Genomic DNA, 21,595 nt, shown 5'->3' on the forward strand with positions numbered 1-21,595 from the left:
AGCTTTAATGAGGCTTACACATATGAGTTCCTCAAGAGCGTATGCATATCCCACTGTTGTAATTTTATTGCAAAAATATTAATTTGCATTGTACAAACAACCTGAGCAGGAATTGCATTTACTCTCACATGTGGCCCCATAAAACGATCTGAAGGCCACGCCCCTAATAGGCCACGCCTCCTGAAAATAACCTATTCCATTAAAAAAAGACTCAGCTGTGGGGTCAACTCAGTATGAAAGTGAATAAAAACCCAACTGAAAACCCAACCTGTTGTGTTATTCACTCAACCTAACTGGCTGGGTCAAAATCACCCAGCTTGTGTTCTGTTCAATATTTACCCAGGATTTTTTTGGAGTGTATTACCTGAATGAATGAATTTGACTGATCCTCGCAAATTATGGTAGGATGTCTTTCTGAATGGTTGAGGGACACACCTTGACTCCACATGACCCTCACAAGTCATTACAAACTTGCCTTCAACCAACCCCTATAACTTACATTCCAGCTTGTCCTCTGGTGTGCCCCTCTCCAGCAGGGACAGGTAACACACGATGTCCTTCAGAAACACCACCTGGGGGGAGGGTAAGGGGGAGCCCTTCTGGGGTGACGGACTCCTCAACTTCTCCGCTCTGATCCTCTCTATGGATGTAATGTAACAAGAGATCAATGGATGATGGGGATGTCATACAGCAATGACCATGAGCATGACTAAGCAACATGGCAGATTGAAATGTGATATGGCATGGTGATATGGATATGGTGATATGATGTGATAGACACATAAATCAAATCCAATAAATATCATAGCCTGTGTAAAACTGGTAAAGCGTAGTTAGCTATCAATACACATGCCCTACATTGCCATGCAAAGTATTGAGCTAACAGAAACCAATGGCCACAGCTCAGACAATATTAACCAGCACATTTTATCAAACTGCTAGCTAAAATGCCTTGCTGTGAGTGATAATCCGTACAAAAGTATGTGGACAACCCTTCAAATTAGTGGAATCGGCTATATCAGCCACATCCGTTGCTGACAGGTGTATAAAATTGAGCACACAGCCATGCAATCTCCATAGACAAACATTGTCAGTAGAATGTTCTTACTGAAGAGCTCAGTGACATTCATTGTCATAGGATGCCACCTTTCCAATAAGTCAGTTTGTCAAATTGCTGCCCTGCTAGTGTTGCCCCGGTCAACTGTAAGTGCTGTTATTGTGAAGTAGAAACGTTTAGGTGCAACAACTCCTCAGCCGCAAAGTAGTTGTCCACACAAGCTCACAGAAATGTGTTTCCATGGCTGAGCAGCCGCATACAAGCCTAAGATCACCATGCACAATGCCAAGTGTTGGTTTGAGTGGTGTAAAGCTTGTCGCCATTGGACTCTGGAGCAGTGGAAACGCGTTCTCTGGAGTGATGAATCACACTTCACCATCTGGCAGTCCGACAGACGAATCTGGGTTTGGCGGATGCCAGGTGAACCCTACCTGCCTGAATGCATAGTGTCAATTGTAAAGTTTGGTGGAGGAGGTATAATGGTCTGGGGCTGTTTTTCATGGTTCGTGCTCGGCTCCTTAGTTCCAGTGAAGATAAATCTAGACGATTCTGTGCTTCCAACTTGAAACACTTTGAAGAAAGTTCTTTCCTGTTTCAGCATGACAATGCCCCCGTGCACAAAGTGAGGTCAATACAGAAATGGTTTGTTGAGATTGGTGTCAAAGACCTTGACTGGCCTGCACAGAGCCCTGACCTCAACACCATCAAACATCTTTGGGATGAATTGGAACTCTGACTGCTAGCCAGGTCTAATCGGCCAACATCAGTTCCTGACGTCACTAGTGCTTTTACGGCTGTGTTCCCGGTTGTGTTCCAACATCAAGTGGAAAGCCTTCCCAGAAGAGTGGAGGCTGTTATAGCAGCATAGGGGGTACCAACTCCATATTAATGATTTTGGAACGAGATATTCGAGGAGCAGGTGTCCACATTCTTTTGGTCATGTAGTGTATTTTAGTGCTGTGGCATTAGTAATGTTCCAGGCACAACATTTCTCTAACATTGATGTCCTTGGAATTCATTGTTTACGGCAATACCATAGTCTAATACAGCATGCGTCACAACTTTTCCAGGAAAACAGTGTAATTACCTACAGCACCTGAACAAGGTATTTACCTGGGGAGAGGCGAGGGGAGGCTGGGGACTTGGCTGGGGTGGGTGTCAGAGCATTACTACTGCTACCTGTGGAGAGTTTGGCTTGGGTGCAGGCAGGTGAGTGGTAGGAACCCCTGGGTGTGTGGGCCCCTGTCCCAGAGCGCTGTGAGGAGGAACGGGAGGAGCAGGGAGAGGTCGACACGGCACTTGAACATGTGGCCATCACAGTGGAATGCTCTGGAGTGTGCCGGCCCATTGCTGTCAGGATGCTCTTCCCATTCATTCCTAGAAGACAGAGAAGGGGAGATAAGGGGGAAAGATGATTTCAGGAAAGATAAAGCAAGATAGGTAGGCAGTGGACTCATTCATTTGCAAACAGTTGTGTTTACAGAAGCAGACATTTAGCATTGAGGATTAAGCCACACAACAAAATACACAAAGTAAAGATACCTCACTTTCCAACCATGGGTCATGAAGAGAGATTCAAAATGACAAATAGAAAAAGTTTCAGCATTTCACAACAACCAAAAACGGGACATTTTTTTTCTCCATTTTTCACAACAATAACAAGGATGGTACAGATGAAACAAGAAAAGTCAGGTGAGATATACTCCACACACAAAACAACAGTTTACAACAAACGAAATTCCACTGAGCCATGGTACAGACTACTATCATGTCACCTGCTCCAAAACACAGATCACAAGTCACTTTATAACAGCAGTCAACCACTGTTGACAGACAGTAGCTGGACCATGAGTATTAGTAGGGCTATCTAAACATTTCCCTGTTGTCCTGCAGTGGTACCTGTTATGGGGGCACAGGCCACTTCAGTCTGTATAGAGATGCCTGCATCAATGGAACGTGGCTCTGCAGACACATCAGGGCAAGAAAAGCAAGACAGATAAAGTGAGAGGATGTGAAATAGAGGAAGGGAGGAGAAATGCACCAGAAGAAGTGTGATATAGGCTGTGTTAAAGTGGAGCAGAATGAGTGTAATATAGGCTGTGTTAAAGGGGAAACAGAAGGAGTGCGATATAGGCTGTGTTAAAGGGGAAGGAGAAGGAGTGCGATATAGGCTGTGTTAAAGGGGAAGGAGAAGGAGTGCGATATAGGCTGTGTTAAAGGGGAAACAGAAGGAGAGTAGCATTGGATAGAAAACACTGAAGTTTCTAAAACTGTTAAAATAATGTCTGTGAGTATAACAGAACTGATATTGCAGGTGAAAGCCCGAGGAAAATCCATCCAGAATTTGTTGTTGTTGTTGAGATCACTGTTTATTACAATGCTTGTCTATGGGATATACAAATAAATAGCTTCCAGATTGCAGTTCCTATGGCTTCCACTAGATGTCAACAGTCTTTAGAAAGGGTTTCAGGTTTGTTTTTTGAAAAATGAATTAGTAGTTGTAGTTTTTCAAGGTGTCTCTCATTCTGACTGTAGTCTTATGGCGCACGTGGATGAGGGCACGCACCTCGTTATTTATCTCCGGTATTGAACATACTACATTCTGTCTTAAATTTGATCATTTATCTACATATTAGGGTACCTGAGGATTGATTAGAAACGTTGTTTGACTTGTTTGGACGAAGTCTATTGGTAATTTTTGGGATTCCTTTGTATGCATGTTGAACTAGTGGAATGGGTGTATTACTGAATCAAATGCGACAACTAAACTGACTTTTTTGGAATATAAAGAAGGACTTTATCTAACAAAGCAACCAGTTGTTGTGTAGCTGAGACCCTTGGGATTGCAAACAGAGGAAGATCTTCAAAGGTAAGTGATTTATTTTATCGCTATTTCTGACTTTTGTGACGCCTCTGCTGGTTTGGAAAATGTTTTTCATGCTTTTGTATGTGGGGCACTGTCCTCAGATAATCGCATGGTATGCTTTCTCCGTAAAGCCTTTTTGAAATCTGACAACACCATTGGATTAATAAGAAGTTAAGCTTTTAAATGATGTAGGACACTTGTATGTTCATGAATGTTTAGTATTACAATTTTGTAATTTGAATTTGGCGTGCTCCAGCTTCACCTGATGTTGTCGATTTTGATCCCGTTTTTATTTTTTATTTATTTATTTCACCTTTATTTAACCAGGTAGGCAAATTGAGAACACGTTCTCATTTACAATTGCGACCTGGCCAAGATAAAGCAAAGCAGTTCGACACATACAACAACACATAGTTACACATGGAGTAAAACAAACATACAGTCAATAATACAGTGAAAAATAAGTCTATATACAATATGAGCAAGTGAGGTGAGATAAGGGAGGTGAAGGCAAACAAAATATATATATAAATAAATAAAAATATAAAAAGGCCATGGTGGCGAAGTAAATACAATATAGCAAGTAAAAAATAACACTGGAATGGTTGGTTTGCAGTGGAAGAAGGTGCAAAGTAGAGATAGAAATAATGGGGTGCAAAGGAGCAAAATAAATAAATACAGTAGGTAAAGAGGTAGTTGTTTGGGCTAAATTATAGATGGGCTATGTACAGGTGCAGTAATCTATGAGCTGCTCTGACAGCTGGTGCTTAAAGCTAGTGAGGGAGATAAGTGTTTCCAGTTTCAGAGATTTTTGTAGTTCGTTCCAGTCATTGGCAGCAGAGAACTGGAAGGAGAGGCGGCCAAAGGAAGAATTGGTTTTGGGGGTGACCAGAGAGATATACCTGCTGGAGCGCGTGCTACGGGTGGGCGTTGCTATGGTGACCAGCGAGCTGAGATAAGGGGGGACTTTACCTAGCAGGGTCTTGTAGATGACCTGGAGCCAGTGGGTTTGGCGACGAGTGTGAAGCGAGGGCCAGCCAACGAGAGCGTACAGGTCGCAGTGGTGGGTAGTATATGGGGCTTTGGTGACAAAACGGATGGCACTGTGATAGACTGCATCCAATTTATTGAGTAGGGTTTTGGAGGCTATTTTGTAAATGACATCACCGAAGTCGAGGATTGGTAGGATGGTCAGTTTTACAAGGGTATGTTTGGCAGCATGAGTGAAGGATGCTTTGTTGCGGAATAGGAAGCCGATTCTAGATTTAACTTTGGATTGGAGATGCTTGATGTGAGTCTGGAAGGAGAGTTTACAGTCTAACCAGACACCTAGGTATTTGTAGTTGTCCACATATTCTAAGTCAGAGCCGTCCAGAGTAGTGATGCTGGACAGGCGGGCAGGTGCAGGCAGCGATCGGTTGAAGAGCATGCATTTAGTTTTACTTGTATTTAAGAGCAATTGGAGGCCACGGAAGGAGAGTTGTATGGCATTGAAGCTCGCCTGGAGGGTTGTTAACACAGTGTCAAGAGAAGGGCCAGAAGTTGTCTCAGGCAGAGTGTCCCTCTGATACAGATTGTAGTCAACGGGATCCGTGCGCTAAGAGGTTTTTAAAGGGGAAGGAGAAGGAGTGTGATATAGGCTGTGTTAAAAGGGGAAACAGAAGGAGTGTGATATAGGCTGTGTTAAAGGGGAAGGAGAAGGAGTCAGATATATATAGAAATGTCTGGCAATATGAGGGTGGATTCTATTTATAGCCATGGCAAAATTCAAAACATTTCCAATTCAATCAAACTCTATAATAAAATAAAGTAAACATGTATCTGGTGACATTTTAAAGCGAAGAGAAAGCAATATAAAAAGGCAATTAGATTAGAGGTTGCAGTAGTCTAAAGGAGCAGACTAGTGCTTCAATGACTATTGACAAATTATGGGACCTTGTCTATAGTCAAACAACAACACATTCTTCTAACCAGTGCATTGCTAGGGTCACGAGGATCATTAATGAAGCAGGTTCCTATTGGCCCGTATAGTAAAACCCTCTACTGGTGCTGTAGGCAAGGAAAGACAGGACAGGAAGTCATGAAAGTCATAAAAGAAAGACAAATCATCTGTTTGGCCCTGAGAGGAAAGCGGAATATCAACCTATTAGAGAACTGTGGCCCCTACCTGCCCAACACACAACAAAATAGACCTTATATCAAGACATAGGAGTGAAGAATAGTGTCAACAACTCCCTGTCTCTTTTTGTTGGGGACTGGGAGATTGATCCAGGCAAGGAAACGCAAGCCTCTCTGGTCCTGAATGATAAAACCATGATGGGACTCTGACAGAGGGAGAGCGAGAGCGAGAGCGAGAAAGAGAGGAAAGGAGAGAGAGAGAGAGAGAGAGAGGAGAGAAAATAGAGTGTGAGAGAGATAATGAGAAAGGGGATGGGAAGATGGATAAACAATGCTTGCTTTGGCAATGTTAACATATGTTTCCCTTGCCAATAAAGCCCCTTGAATTGAATTGAGAGAGCGAGAGCGAGAGAGACAGAGAGATACAGACAGACAGACACAGTCATATTAGGAAAACAAGTCTTCAGGGAAAGACAGACACTAGCTGGGTAAATGTGTATCTATCTATCTGATCCTCTCATTTCTGCACACCCACAGAGGTTAGTAGAGAGATCAAACACCAGATGGCAGTGTAGGCTGTGTCCTTTTTCTTCTTCTCCACATCTGATCAAATGAAGAGGCTCAGGAGTAACACCACCTCTCCCCCCTCTCTCTCTCGCTCCATCTCTCCATCTCAGATGGTTGGGTGGGCTCGCATGCAAATCCCTCCATCTTTCCATTTGGAGAGGGGTAAGATTCCTCCCATCTGTCCCCTAGTGTTCAGCAGTTCATCAGTGAGGGACAGCCAGGCAGGCTGATAGAGCCCATATATAAACCCATATGGTGGAGGAGGACACACAGTTTACAAGCTGTCCAGGTGCAGTGGAAGTAATGAACCTAAACCACTCCATAGCGTTGTTTGTGGCCACTCCAGCACCACTTTACGCTTAATAAGTTCAATCAAATGGTACATGATCTCCCTGCCACCATGATCCCATGCATAGAGGTGTGTGTGTGTGTGTGTGTGTGTGTGTGTGTGTGTGTGTGTGTGTGTGTGTGTGTGTGTGTGTGTGTGTGTGTGTGTGTGTGTGTGTGTGTGTGTGTGTGTGTGTGTGTGTGTGTGTGTGTGTGTGTGTGTATTCCTGAATGATCTGTCATGGCAAGTAAAGCAGCAGTGTTTGCATTGTGTGTTTTTTTGGAAAGTGTTTTGAGGAATTTGTGAGTGCATACTACAACTAACTCCCTTGACTACAATCTGTATCAGAGGGACACTCTGCCTGAGACAAGCATTAACCTGCGAGGGAATCTAATTTGGGAGATGCATACAATAGTACACCAACGATTTAGCCTAACTCCATCCCAAAAACGTTTGAGGGCCAGGAAAGACACTGTTGATATCTACCAGGGTCATGTTCAGTAGGGAGAAAACATAGAGAAATAATTTGGAATGGGAAGGTATTACCTGAACTACTCCAATAAGAACACAAAAACTAAAAAATAAACCCTACTGCCCTACTGAACACGACCCAGGTTCTCACCAGTCCCAGCCAGAGTAAATCACCACCAGGTTGAGGGAGGCCACTACTCACCCAGCAGTCCTGCTCCAGCGCGGGGCACCTCAGGAGAGCAGCCCCCTGTCTTGCTCTTGAAGGAGGTGAACAGGTGCTGACACAGCTCCTCAGGGATGTCGTTCTCCAGGTATGTGGTCATAAAGAGCTGGAAACCCTCATAGTCTATGGGCTGCTCACACACGGATGGATAGAGAGATAGAGAGATAGAGAAAAAGAAGAGTCAGATACCTTGGATATAAATATTGTAAACAACAGAGTCTGGTTAGCAAAAAAGTACACAATGGTGACATTGAGTAAAATGTAAAAGTAAAATGCCTCGTGGTCCCTCATTTCTTTATGTGGGAAGGCAAAACCTGTGAAGTGTTGTAAACCATATACTTTTGCAGTAGAAATAATCTGTTTCAGTATATAAAAGGAATGAAACCTTTAGAAAAGTTGTTTGCCTGTATGCTGGAAGTTTTATTGATGGTCTGCAGTATTGTGTTTTAGATATGTCGTATTCAATCATCTCTCTACAACACAGACAGAGCATGATGATAACACTTATCGCTTTATGCCTTTTTTGAAGAAAGCTTTAGGGTTGAGAGGAGACTGGAAATGGCCAATTTGGAGAAAACATAAATCAGTTGATTTCATGGATTTCAGACAGGACGGTGCGCTGGCTGTGGTTTTAGCCTTTAAAAGTGTAATATTAGTATTATCCTTCAAAGGTAAAAGGCATACAGACAGTACACAGAAACAATCCTGACTCACTTTATCAGCAAGCAGACAGAGTAAAATAATTGACAGAGATTACTCAGGGCAGATACCTTTACAGAAACAGCATGAGGTTGTCTGAACTGGCATTCACACAGTGATCAGTGCCATTAGCCTTGCGGTTGAAAAACAAATAAAAAAGAGAGAACAACGGCACATCAACATTCCTCTGTTATGGAAACACTGTTGATACATGTTGGTAAGTTGAGCATCACAAAGACACATAGCTGGCAAACTGAAGCACTTCACCTGACTGTGTCAGAGAGCAGTATGAGTACTGTAGTACATCATGCTATAGGTGTCTGATGGGATAGGGTTATGTGCTGTGTACTACATGCATTCTGTAGTGTTAGACACTGAAACCACAGGTTTCTGACCTCTAACCTTTGACCTTTGCCTTGGTGCCTCTGATGATATAGGGTTAAGTATGTTACATGTTACATGCAGTCTGTAGCGTACATGTATACACAGAAACCACAGATCATGCAGACCCCCAGCAGTGGGTGTGGCTTACTTGGTTGAGAACGTCTTGCTTCTGTTTGACAGAGGGAACAGGAAGAGGTAAGAAGGAGACATAGGGGTTACTTTATAGTGGTCTGGCAGCAGTAGTAAAGGGTGTGGAGGCAGTTAGAGCTAGGGTTAGCCAGGGGTGAGGCCACACCCTCTTTTGGAAACTAGTCCTCATTCCCTTACACACGCACGCACGCACGCACGCACACACACACACACACACACACACACACACACACACACACACACACACACACACGCAAGCATCCAATCTCTGGACTTTTTACAGACAATATCTGCCATAGTTAATGCTATGCATTAATCATTCAAGACAAAAACGGCGAACAAGCTATGCTGTGCCTATGGCAAGTTTGTGGGACATAATGCATCTATTCAGGTTACCTATCAACCCTTTGTATCAGTGTACTACCTACAGTCTGCCAGTACCAGTACTACCTTGCACTATGTACACATCCACAAAACACTGTATATGACCTGTATATATTCACCACAGCAGCATCACTCCCTCTGCTTATATAGTGGCTGCCCACGACTCCAACATCATCATTACATTTGCTGATGACATGCCAGTGGTAGGCCTGATCACCGACGACGATGAGACCGAGAACAGCTTCTAACCCCTAAGTCATAAGTACAGGACTCGAATTTCCCGGCGGCATCGACGGCCATAATGCCTGCTAAAAAAATGCATGCCTTACGGCCACTTTGGCCATTGTGCCCTTGGGCTGAATATAATAATTATAATTCCCTTCTCCCGGCTGCAATACGCCGTGATCCGAAGCACCTCTCACTCACATTTGATTTCCTTCTTATGGAATTCTGAGGGGCATGTTGAAGATGTTAGAACAACTGTCCACATTTACTTTTCGTCAACCAACAAAAGATGTGTAACGAACAGAAAAAGCACTAGCCAATCCACTATGTCAATCTAATATCCCCAATAGTACAAAAGTTGACCTATTCTATTAAATTAAATATTCCAAACATACTCTGGGACAGTTGTGGAACACGATAGATCCAAATTAATACAATCCCTGTACATAAAACAAATATTTTAAAACCAAGTAGGCTGATGCAACAGATAAGAACGTTTAGCTTAAATGTTGATAAACTAGTAGGCTGTTTCTTCACATTAAAAGTGCAGCAATGCGCACATGGCAGTAGGATATAATGTCCCAAAATGCAATTAGCCGGAAAACACTGTTGTCAAAAGTGCACCGCAAATGTGAGTGTTTTTTAATGACAGCGATGAAAATATACTTCAGAAATGTAGAAAGAGGGAAGATCTAAATATGCAACAACAAGCGTGGGTTGTTAATAGGACTAGGAGTGTGTCTTTGGCTGCTGGACATCAAAGAAAGTTCAGAACATAAGATAAATACTGGTTTCAATGGCATATGAAGAAGTCTTTAGAAAACAATCCCCTTAACATTCCTATGGTTGGAACAAGGTAAGACATACCTCATAAAATGACCAAAAATGGTCCAGATTTTAAACAATTAAGTTGATGTTTAAATAGTTTCAAAATGTTGTCTGCCTCCGCTCAGATTGTAATGTGGGTGATGTTGCAGTGCGCAACTGGCACTGGCCTTTCCCTCCTATCTGAATGAACAATGCCTCAAGTATAGTATGTCTGCAGAATCAAGCCTTTTAGATACACTACATGACCAACAGTATGTGGACACCTGCTCTTCGAACATCTCATTCCAAAATGATGGGCATTAATATGGAGTTGGTCCCGCCTTTGCTGCTATAACAGCCTCTACTCTTCTGGGAAGGCTTTCCACTAGACGTTGGAACGGGTACTTGCTACCATTCTGCCAGCCACAAGAGCACTAGTGAGGTCGGGCACTAATGTTTGGCGATTAAGCCTGGCTCGCAGTCGGCGTCCCAATTCATCCCAAAAGGTGTTCGATGGGGTTGAGGTCAGGGCTCTCTGTAGGCCCGTCAAGTTCTTCCACTCCAATCTCGACAAACCATTTCTGTATGGACCTCGCTTTGTGCATGGGGGCATTGTCATGCTGAAACAAGAAAGGGCCTTCCCCAAACTATTGGAAGCACAGAATCATCTAGAATGTGATTGTATGCTGTAGCATTAAGATTTCCCTTCACTGGAACTAAGGGGCCAAGCCTGAGCCATGAAAAACAGCCCCAGACCATTATTCCTCTTCCACCAAACTTTAAAGCTGGCACTATGCATTGGGGCAGGTAGCGTTCTCCAGGCATTCTCCAAACCCAGATTCGTCCGTCAAACTGCCAGATGGTGAAGTGTGGCTCATCACTCCAGAGAATGCGTTTCCACTGCTCCACAGTCCAATGGCAGCGAGCTTCACACCACTCCAGACGACGCTTGGCATTGCGCATGGTGATCTTAGGCTTGTATGTGGATGCTCAGCCATGGAAACACATTTCATGAAGCACCCAACGAACAGTTCTTGTGTTGACGTTGCTTCCACAGGCAGTTTGGAACTCGGAAGTGAGTGTTGCAACCGAGGACAGAGTGAAGCTACACGCTTCAGCACTCGGCGGTCCCGTTCTGTGAGCTTGTGTGGCCTACCACTTCATGGCTGAGCCGTTGTTGCTCCTAGATGTTTCCACTTCACAATAACAGCACTTACAGTTTACCGGGGCAGCTCTAGCAGGGCAGAAATTTGACGAACTGAATCCTATGACGGTGCCAAGTTGAAAGTTACTGAGCTCTTCAGTAAGGCCATTCTACGGACAATGTTTGTCTATAGAGATTGCATGGCTGCGTGCTCGATTTTAAACACCTGCCAGCAACAGAATCCACTAATTTGAAGGGGTGTACACATACCTTTGTTAATATATATATAATGTATATCCCCTCAGTAAATTGTATATTCCCACTGTAATCAGCCTATACTCCAGAGTTGTATGTTTTATGTTTACTGTTCCAATATTGTATGTTATTTATGATGTCTGTGTCTTTATTGTGTTTGTATATTGTCTATTTCTGGCAGCACTTTCTCACTCTCCTCTCCTCTCCTCTCATTTGGTGAAGCTTTACTTTGCATCATGTAACAGCAGATTTTGAGAACAATGCACACACAAACATGCACACACGTTCCAAAAACGTATCCAAAAAAACAAAAAAGATGGAGCCATAAGGTCACATATCGTAAGCCAGACAAGCTTGTCTGAAATAAGAACACCCAGAGTGATTTGATAGGAATTTCTGGAAGGTCTCCATCCAGGTGTCTCCATCTCCCTTTGATGGCCTCGAGAAATCAATCAAATCCATTCTGGAAGCCATGCCAAAAGAAAAAAACAGTGTCAAAAATAATGTGCACACGCTAGCTAGGTGTGTCATCATACTCACCCTTCGGATATATTTATGATTAAAATTGGAGGGCACATGGAGTCTTGACAGAGAGAGGTTATGATGGGTGTAAAGGGTAAGGATAAGGAGACACCATGCTATCTGAGCCAAGAAAGCCATGAGAAAGAAGTAAAAACTGCAGAATGTTGCATAAAAAACTCAAGTATAGACCTATCACCAGAGCACAAGTCAAACCACCACACTATGGCAGCACAGCAAACCCTGTCTCTCCACCCTGCCTGTGCTCTCAATACATATTAACGGAACACTTGTTCTTGTCACTCCTCGGGTCCTCTTCACTAAAGTGACATACATTGGCAAGAAAAAGTATGTGAACCCTTTGGAATTACCTGGATTTCTGCATAAATTGGTCATAAAATTTGATCTGATCTCCATTTAAGTCACAACAATAGACAAGCAGTGTGCTTAAACTAATAACACAAACATTTTTCTTGTCTTTATTGAATACATCATTTAAACGTTCACAGTGTAGGTTGGAAAAAGTATGTGAACCCTTATGCTAATGACTTCTCCAAAAGATAATTGGAGTCAGGAGTCAACTAACCTGGAGTCCAATCAGTGAGATGAGATTGGAGATGTTGGTTAGGGCTGCCTTGCCCTATAAAAAACACTCACAAAATTTGAGTTTGCTATTCACAAGCAGCATTGCCTGATGTGAACCATGCCTCAAACAAAAGAGAGCTCAGAAGACATAAGATTAAGACTTGTTGACTTGCATAAAGCTGGAAAGGGTTACAAAAGTATCTCTAAAAGCCTTGATGTTCATCAGTCCATGGTAAGACAAATTGTCTATAAATGGAGAAAGTTCAGCACTGTTGCTACTTTCCCTAGGAGTGGCCGTCCTGCAGAGATCACTGCAAGAGCACAGCGCAGAATCCTCAACGAGGTTAAGAAGAATCCTAGTGTCAGCGAAAGACTTACAGAAATCTCTGGAACATGCTAACATCTCTGTTGACGTGTCAATGATGCGTAAAACACTGAACAAGAATGATGTTCGTGGGAGGACACCACAGAAGAAGCCACTGCTGTCCAAAATAACCATTGCTGCACGTCTAAAGTTTGCCAAAGTGCACCTGGATGTTCCACAGCGCTACTGGCAAAATATTCTGTGGACAGATGAAACTACAGTTGAGTTGTTTGGAAGGAACACAACACTATGTGTGGAGAAAAAAAGGCACAGCACACCAACATCAAAACCTCATCCCAACTGTAAAGTATGGTGGAGGGAGCATCATGGATTGGGGCTACTTTGCTGCCTCAGGGCCTGGACAGCTTGCTATCATCGACAGAAAAATGATTTCCCAAATTTATCAAGACATTTTGCAGGAGAATGTTAGGCTATCTGTCCGCCAATTGAAGGTCAACAGAAGTTAGGTGATGCAACAGGACAACGACACAAAACACAGAAGTAAATCAACAACAGAATGGCTTCAACAGAAGAAAATACGCCTTCTGGAGTGGCCTAGTCAGAGTCCTGACCTCAAACCGATTGAGATGCTGTGGCATGACGTCAAGAGAGCAGTTCACACTAGACATCCCAAGAATATTGCTGAATTGAAACAGTTTTGCAAAGAGGAATGGTCCAAAATTCCTCCTGACCGTTGTGCAAGTCTGATCCGCAACTACAGAAAACGTTTGGTTGAGGTTATTGCTGCTAAAAGAGGGTCAAACTGTTATTAAATCTAAGGGTTCACATACTTTTTCCTCCCTCCACTGTGAATGTTTACATGGTGTGTTCAATAAGACATGAAAACGTATCATTGTTCGTGTGTTATTAGTTTAAGCAGACTCTATTGTTGTGACCTAGGTGAAGATCAGATGAAATTGTATGACCAATTTATGCTGAGACACAGGTATTTCCAAATTGATCACATACTGTTTCTTGCCACTGTACATCCTCAGGGATCTCACAGCCAGATGAACTCAACTGAATGGCCCAGTCATGAAGTAGACTACCTGATTGACATTCCGCCCTTCAGAGCCTGCTGTGAAGTGTGTGTGTGTGTGTGTGTGTGTGTGTGTGTGTGTGTGTGTGTGGAAACCCATCCACCCTTTAATTTACAGTCCCCTGTCTGCCTTATCACTCATTCATCACGGAGAAATACAGTCTGAGGCGGTCGGAGATGGGGGAGGCGAGGCCATTGATGGTGTGTCACTGGCGTTTAGAGCAGCTTTCAGGAGAGGCGAGGATTGGTGAGTCACCAAGAGTACGACTAATTGATGACACGAGTACAACCCACTGGGCACACCATGTCATTTCAACGTGGAGAACTGGGTAATATTTGGTAGATACGTTGATTAATGAGATTCAAACCTATTTTCACTATCTAAAAGTACAACAAAGTTCAAATGGGAACAAGATTTCAGATCTTTTGTTTATTTACACAGCAACTTAATGTGTTATCACTGTGCTTGATCTAATAGCACAACCAAATGACCTGGATTGCAGTTAGTTGAGATTACATTAAAGTACATGGTGCAAGTGATCAATGCCGTTTGAGATTCTGTGCAGATTATTATAGCAATTGTGAAGATCTCCACAGACCTGTGACCCTGAACATGCACGCTTTCATAAGACATGTATTGTTACAGTGAACTCAAAATGTGGCCATGGATGTGTTACTCATTTTAAGGTTGAGTAAATACTGTTACATTAGTTTGTAAGATAGCCTTGACATTAGGCTATTTACTGTCTTACAAAAGTACTATTGAATTGTGTTTGGTTGACCAAATATCATCATTTACAGTGCATTCGGAAAGTAATCAGACCCCACTTTTCCACATTTTGTTACATTACAGCCTTATTTTAAAATTGATACAATAATTTTTTCCCTCATCAATCTACACACAATAATCCATAATGACAAAGTGAAAACAGGTTTTAAACAGAAATACCCTATTTACATACACAACCATTCAAAAGTTTGGGGTCACTTAGAAATGTCCTTGTTTTTGAAAGAAAAACTAATTTTTGTGCCATTAAAAGAACATCAAATTGATCAGACATACAGTGTAGACATTGTTCATGTTGTACATGACTATTGTAGCAGGAAACGGCAGATTTTTTATGGAATATCTACATAGGCGTACAGAGGCCCATTATCAGCAACCATCACTCCCGTGTTCCAATGGCACGTTGTGTTAGCTAATCCAAGTTTATCATTTAAAAGGCTAATTGATCATTAGAAAACCCTTTTGCAATTATGTTTGCACAGCTAAAAACTGTTGTCCTGATTAAAGAAGCAATAAAACTGGCCTTCTTTAGACTAGTTGAGTATCTGGAGCATCAGCATTTGTGGGTTCGATTACAGGCTCAAAATGGCCAGACACAAAGAGCTTTCTTCTGATTCTCGTCAGTCTATTCTTGTTCTGAGATATGAAGGCTATTCCATGCCAGAAATTGATTTGGAAAGGCACACACCTGTCTATATAAGGTCCCACAGTTGACAGTGCATGTCAGAAAAAAAACCAAGCCATGAGGTCGAAGGAATTGTCCGTAGAGCACCGAGACAGGATTGTGTCGAGGCGGAGATCTGGGGAAGGGTACCAAAAATGTCTGCAGCATTGAAGGTCCCCAAGAACACAGTGGCCTCCATCAACCTTAAATGGAAGAAGTTTGGAACCACCAAGAAATGGCTGCCTTGCCAAACTGAGCAATCGGGGGAGAAGGGCCTTGGTCAGGGAGGTGACCAAGAACCTGATGGTCACTCTGAGACAGAGCTCCAAAGTTCCTCTGTGGAGATGGGGGAACCTTCCAGAAGGACAACCATCCCTGCAGCACTCCCCCAATCAGGCCTTTATGGTAGAGTGGCCAGACGGAAGCCACTCCTCAGTAAAAGGCACATGAAAGCCTGCTTGAAGTTTGCCAAAAGGCTCCTAAAGGACTCAGACCATGAGAAACAATATCCTCTGGTCTGATGGAACCGATAATGAACTCTTTGTCCTGAATGCCAAGTGTCACATCTGGAGGAAACCTGACACCATCCCTACGGTGTACTGTGGTGGTGGCAGCATCATGCTGTTTTTCAGCAGCAGGGACTGGGAGACTGGTCAGGATTGAGGGAAAGATGAACGGAGCAAAGTACAGAGAGATCCTTGATGAAAACCTGCTCTAGAGCGCCCAGGATCACAGACTGGGGCGAAGGTTCACCTTCCAACAGGACAATGACCCTAAGCACACAGCCAAGACAACACAGGAGTGGCTTCGGGACAAGTCCCTTAATGTCCTTGAGTGGCCCAGCCAGGGCCCGGAATTCTACCCAATCTAACATCTCTGAAGAGACCTGAAAATAGCTGTGCAGTGATGCTCCCCATCCAACCTGACAGTGCTTGAGAGGATCTGCAGAGAATAATGGGAGAACATCCACAAATACAGGTGTGTCAAGCTTGTAGCGTCATACCCAAGAAGACTTGAGGCTGTAATCGCTGCCAAAGGTGCTTCAATAAAGTTCTGAGTAAATGGTGTGAATACTTATGTAAATGTGATATTTCAGTGTTTTTAATTTAATTTTATAAATGTGCTTAAATTCCAGGGGTCTAAATACTTTCTGAATGCACTGTATCTACTGCTTGGATAGTTCCACCTGAGCCACTGTCTTAGTCCTGTTATTTAACTTTTAGTTTTGATTGAGATGGAGACCTGAGTCCAACATATCATTTGTTAACTTGTGGAAAAGTTAATAGGCTATTCAACGTATTGCGAAAGTGGTATTGAATTGTGTTTGGTTGTCAATGCTACCAAATATCAACTTTTGAAGGAGATGTATCTTCTGCATGGATAGTTCCATCTGTGCCACTGAGTCTGGCTTTAATTCCAGCTGGTCTAGAAATTAATAATGTATATGTTGGATTCACTTATCCATTTGAACCAAAAATCTAAGGTAAAGAATATAACTAAATATAGTCAAACTTTAAATGCACTTTAAAAACAGTTTGATTTGATTTAAATCCTCTTCTTCAACTTTTGTTTTTGGGTGAGATGGAGACGTGAATCCCAACATATTTATTATTAAGTTGTAGATTCCATTTGAAGTCAACCAAAACTTTAAACCCTAGGGCTATATGTATTGTCTATTTAGTTGAATCCTGGGCTGAATTTAAACAATAGCTGTTGATGACTTCCCAAATGCTGTATAGGCCTAAATAGCATCATTGATGATATAGGATTGCTATAGTATGGTTACATTTCATTTGCTGAACCTACTTCGATAGCAACAGTGAATCTATTAAGTGGAGATTTCTAAGCAATCATTCCCATGATAGCACATTGGTAGTAATCAGTGACAGATAGAAAAGCTAAGCAGGGCTGGGCTTGGTTAAAACCCTAGATGATAAACTGAATTAATAGCTGTAGATAGATCAACTCTCCAGGAGGAGGTGCTGCCCTGCCTATTGTTTTTTTTCTCATAGTGGATATTTTGTTGAAGAGCTGACATTGTTTCAAATGTATAAATTCAACATATTTTATACAAGGTTTGTCTATGTTAAAAATTGGTTACCACGATGACATAATCCTGTGGTTGAAATCTTACCCTCAAAACAACAGTATGTTGATTACTTTTTTCAAATCCAATGTATTTTCCACGTAGATTCCCATGTCACAATACTTTGACAAATTATGTTGAAACAATGTTGATTCAACCAGTTTGTTCCCAGTGGGAAGAGTCACCTCGCTTCTTCCCACACAGTGCATAAAATACCACCGGCCTGGCGCCTGAACTTGCTGGCTTTGGTGATCACACCACAGGCCACATGATGTCTGAATCCAACAGGGCTCTGATGGCGCCAACCAGCCTCTGTGAGGCTGTTACTCATATCACAATGCTGGAGTTATAAGGAGGAAGAAGGGATGCACCCTGGCTGGGAGAGGAGTAGGGCGGGGGGGGGGGGGGCAGGAGGTTAGGACAGAGTAGGGTTGGGGATAGGGGGAGTGGGCCGGTGACCCATTCAGACAGACCATAATAAAAATGTCAGCGCCACCTGTCGTCCATAACTCGTCGGCCCTCTGTCGTCACTTCGAAGTTAAAGGGCGTCAGTTGGACGTTGATGGTGAGGGCGAGGGAGGGAGGGAGGAAGTGTTGCTCACCTTACTACTGTCTAAACACAGCGGATGACTAAGCGTATCAGTGATGGAGCAGGGACTGAGTCATGAGATTGCCAGGGTCTTAACATAAATAATGATGATCTCACTCAGGAAGGGGAGGAAAAGAGAGGAGGGGAGGAGAGGAAAAGAGGGTAGAGAGGAGAAGGATAAGAATGACAGTGAGGAGAGGAAGGGAAAGGAGAGGAAGGAAATGAAGGGAAAAAGGAGATGAGTGGAGAAAAGAGGAGAAGAGAGGATATGGGAGAGTGAGGGAGGGAAGGGTTGAGGCAGTGACGTACTGTACCTGCTCAGGATTGTACTTGGAGAGGACTCCTTCACCGTGAAACTCCTCCAGAACATCCTTGAGCTTCTTGGTGGAATCTGAAAATGAGACAGGGATGAGAGAAGCTTTATAAACCTCATAATTTAGTCATTTTGGCACCAGGCGTATCATTTAGGGGGAAAGGGCTGCTGGATGTGATGATTGCCTTTTGGGCGCTAGCTGTATCTGAGAGGAACATCCGGGTAGATCATGAGGCAAACATTTCACAGAGGTGAAAATAAGTTTAGCTAATTAATTAAACAAATAGACCAATTAAGGCAGGAAATTTCTTTGGAATACAAAAAACCCTCAGAGCAAACATTATCTGAATATATCATCTCTGTGGAGTTAGACTGGACACCCCACTCTCTCTTCTCTTTCTAATACAAGAAATAGCACATTAAATAATCTCAGATTCAAGAAATATAGACCACAGAAATATAATAGATTGGATAATCACTCCACTCTCTCTCTATTCTCTCTAGTACAAAATACCTTAAAATATAGGGAATAATCTCTGGAGTTGGGTATAGAATTAGATCTCTGGTTTGCATGCCTTACACTTTCTCTATAATATGCAGCAGTCCAGTTCGTGTTAGGTGAGCTGAGTAGTTTAGATTTGGAAAAAACATAGCATACTTTATCTAAGTAAATCATCTTTGTGGAGTGAGGCTGGACCCACTCTCTCCTCTCTCTAAAACAAAGGCCAATGAGGTGTTGGGTGATCTGAGGAGACTGACTGACCAGGAAGGGTGTGTCACAGGGACCAGGGTATGACCAAGTGTGTTCCTACCGACCATGGGTAATGGTGATTTACACCCAGAGATGCTAATCTCTCTCAGGGCTGAAAGACGCTACAGGAGGCTTCCCCCAACAGACCCAGAGATAACCTGTCCTCCTCCCAACACCAGTTACGTCATACTGAGGCAAGGCAGGGATGCAGGGAATGCAGTGTTAAACCCTTATCTAACCAGGTGAGTTGACTTAACGGCGTCCACATGCTTCCCATCCAAAAATGTTCGGAACAGGTCATGCATATGTTATGACGACATTTTGTGAAGATTTTCTCGAGGCAAGCTGAAGTCTACACCCCTTCATCGGTGATTGGCCAACAGGAGGGATCATTTACATGCACATTTTTTGACTTGAGAAATACTGCACCAAACATCTTACGTCAAAATTAATGGCAAATGTCTTGAGTTATCTTAGATTAATTCGGACTATTTTGAGGCGCATACTGGTTACGGCATCGCAAGATGGACAAACAGTACTATTGCTGCTTTTTTCTTGTTTCCAAGGTCTGTTAAGAGAGTATGCGAGCACACTCGTTTGGTTCACAATACATGCCTCCCGCTTTTGCTGACACGCCACTCCCTTCTGGCAATTACCAACCTAGAGAGTGGAGGAGGGTTGTGGCAGGGGACAACAATCTCCAAGAGCCAGGGAGACTCTCATTCCAGGGCGACACGGCTTGCAAGTCAAACAAGAAACAAGCTAAGGGACTTCCTCTCCCCATCTGGACATGTGCCATGGCAGGAAGACATGGTTAGGAGAGGACAACTCATCCCAAGGCCAGCCAAAATCACGCAGAATAGGCCTTTGTTTGTACTGCTCACACACACACACATACACACACACACACACACACACACACACACACACACACACACACACACACACACACACACACACACACACACACACACACACACATTGATGGATGCACAGACTCACAGTTCTTATTTCTTGAACTTTGAGCTAAAATGTAAAGTTTAAATCTTGTTTATACAATTTAACGTGATTCTATGATGTCTGTGTCCATTCATTTAGATTGAACCGCGTCACACAAGTAGAACAAAGCCTGTAAAGTCTGTGGCACACAGCTCTTCTCAGCACTGGATGTTCAAATAGAATGTATTGAAACATCTTGTATTTAGATGAAGAAACAGCTATTTCTGCTCACAAAAATAAACCTTTATTATGCATATGGTCTCAAAGTAAACCACATTTCAAAAGTCTCTGCTAAGAACATACATGTAAATAACAGGTGTCAATGAAATATAATTAGTGTCAGAGTGTAGATACAAATATTCCTGAACAATAGTACAAATGTGTCTGAAAAACAGATAAATACAACACTTTTGTTGTTTACAATAAAATGAAAGTGTCTAGTGTCTGACTCCTGAGTTGTCTGAACAACAACAGAACAAGTTGTTAATTTCACTGTGGTCCCAGTTGTTCGGTCCATGTCCTCTTCTTGAAGGTCATGCCCAAAGTCAGGCAGCTGGTGATAGCTGATTTCATGGATGAACTATATGTGCCAGGGCCCTGTGGAGAGGATGAGAAGAGAGGGGGGGGGGGGGGGGGGGGGGGCTGTGGAGAGGAATGTGCATGGTGAGGAGTGAAGGAAAGAGGACAATAGAAGAGAGAAAAGGGGATTAGAGTAAAGGAGGGGAGTCTGGTGGCTCGGTGCATGACGTTATCCAGACCTTGAGATCTGTCTTCAATCATTTGCAATGCTTTTGAGAGAGATGTGTCAAGGGCTGAGGCTGCAGCTCTTTTCTCCCTTCTCACACCCCTGCTACTTCTGCTCTATGGCATTGGTGAGGAGAAAGCCAGTGGAGTAGGTCTTGGAGGTGGGCTCAGGATAGAGCTTCCCAGGTCCTGCATGGTTTCCCATTCTGCAGCTCAGTGCGGGAGATGGGCTTGGGGCCGATGACCAGTCAGTGCAGAGGGCCAGTGAACAGGCAGTGCTTGGGCGCAGAGAACAAAACCTGTGGCGGTCTCCATTCCCTGGTGTTTGTACCTTGAAAATGTAAAAGCAGAGGGCTATTTAGTACACATATCCAAAACGATCAATGAAAAACATATCATTAACCTAGAAAGACTATTATGTTGCAAACGTTTGAGCAGGGTTGAATAGGACTTCGGTGTCACCAATGTGGCAAGCTT

The 21,595-nt window shown here is 43.1% G+C and overlaps 1 protein-coding gene across 4 annotated transcripts in view; it reads right to left on the reverse strand.

The window, feature by feature from the left end:
- The window catches only part of LOC129821121 (diacylglycerol kinase beta-like), a 162,436-nt gene that overhangs the window by 100,520 nt on the left and 40,321 nt on the right, over positions 1–21,595 (reverse strand). The window contains exons 1-7 of one of the 4 annotated variants that reach the window (XM_055878441.1): positions 18,626–18,694; positions 8,862–8,882; positions 8,401–8,462; positions 7,610–7,760; positions 2,957–3,019; positions 2,171–2,434; positions 500–640 (exon numbers count right to left, since the gene is read on the reverse strand). In XM_055878441.1, coding sequence (XP_055734416.1) covers positions 500–640; positions 2,171–2,434; positions 2,957–3,019; positions 7,610–7,730 — 589 coding nt within the window. In that variant the 5' untranslated portion in view covers positions 7,731–7,760; positions 8,401–8,462; positions 8,862–8,882; positions 18,626–18,694. Of the gene's footprint in view, positions 1–499; positions 641–2,170; positions 2,435–2,956; positions 3,020–7,609; positions 7,761–8,400; positions 8,463–8,861; positions 8,883–18,625; positions 18,703–21,595 lie in introns of those variants that run through there. The other 3 variants (XM_055878438.1, XM_055878439.1, XM_055878440.1) reach the window with 3 other exon arrangements.

Source organism: Salvelinus fontinalis, chromosome 23, assembly GCF_029448725.1.
Source record: "Salvelinus fontinalis isolate EN_2023a chromosome 23, ASM2944872v1, whole genome shotgun sequence".
NCBI classification, from domain to species: Eukaryota; Metazoa; Chordata; class Actinopteri; order Salmoniformes; family Salmonidae; genus Salvelinus; species Salvelinus fontinalis.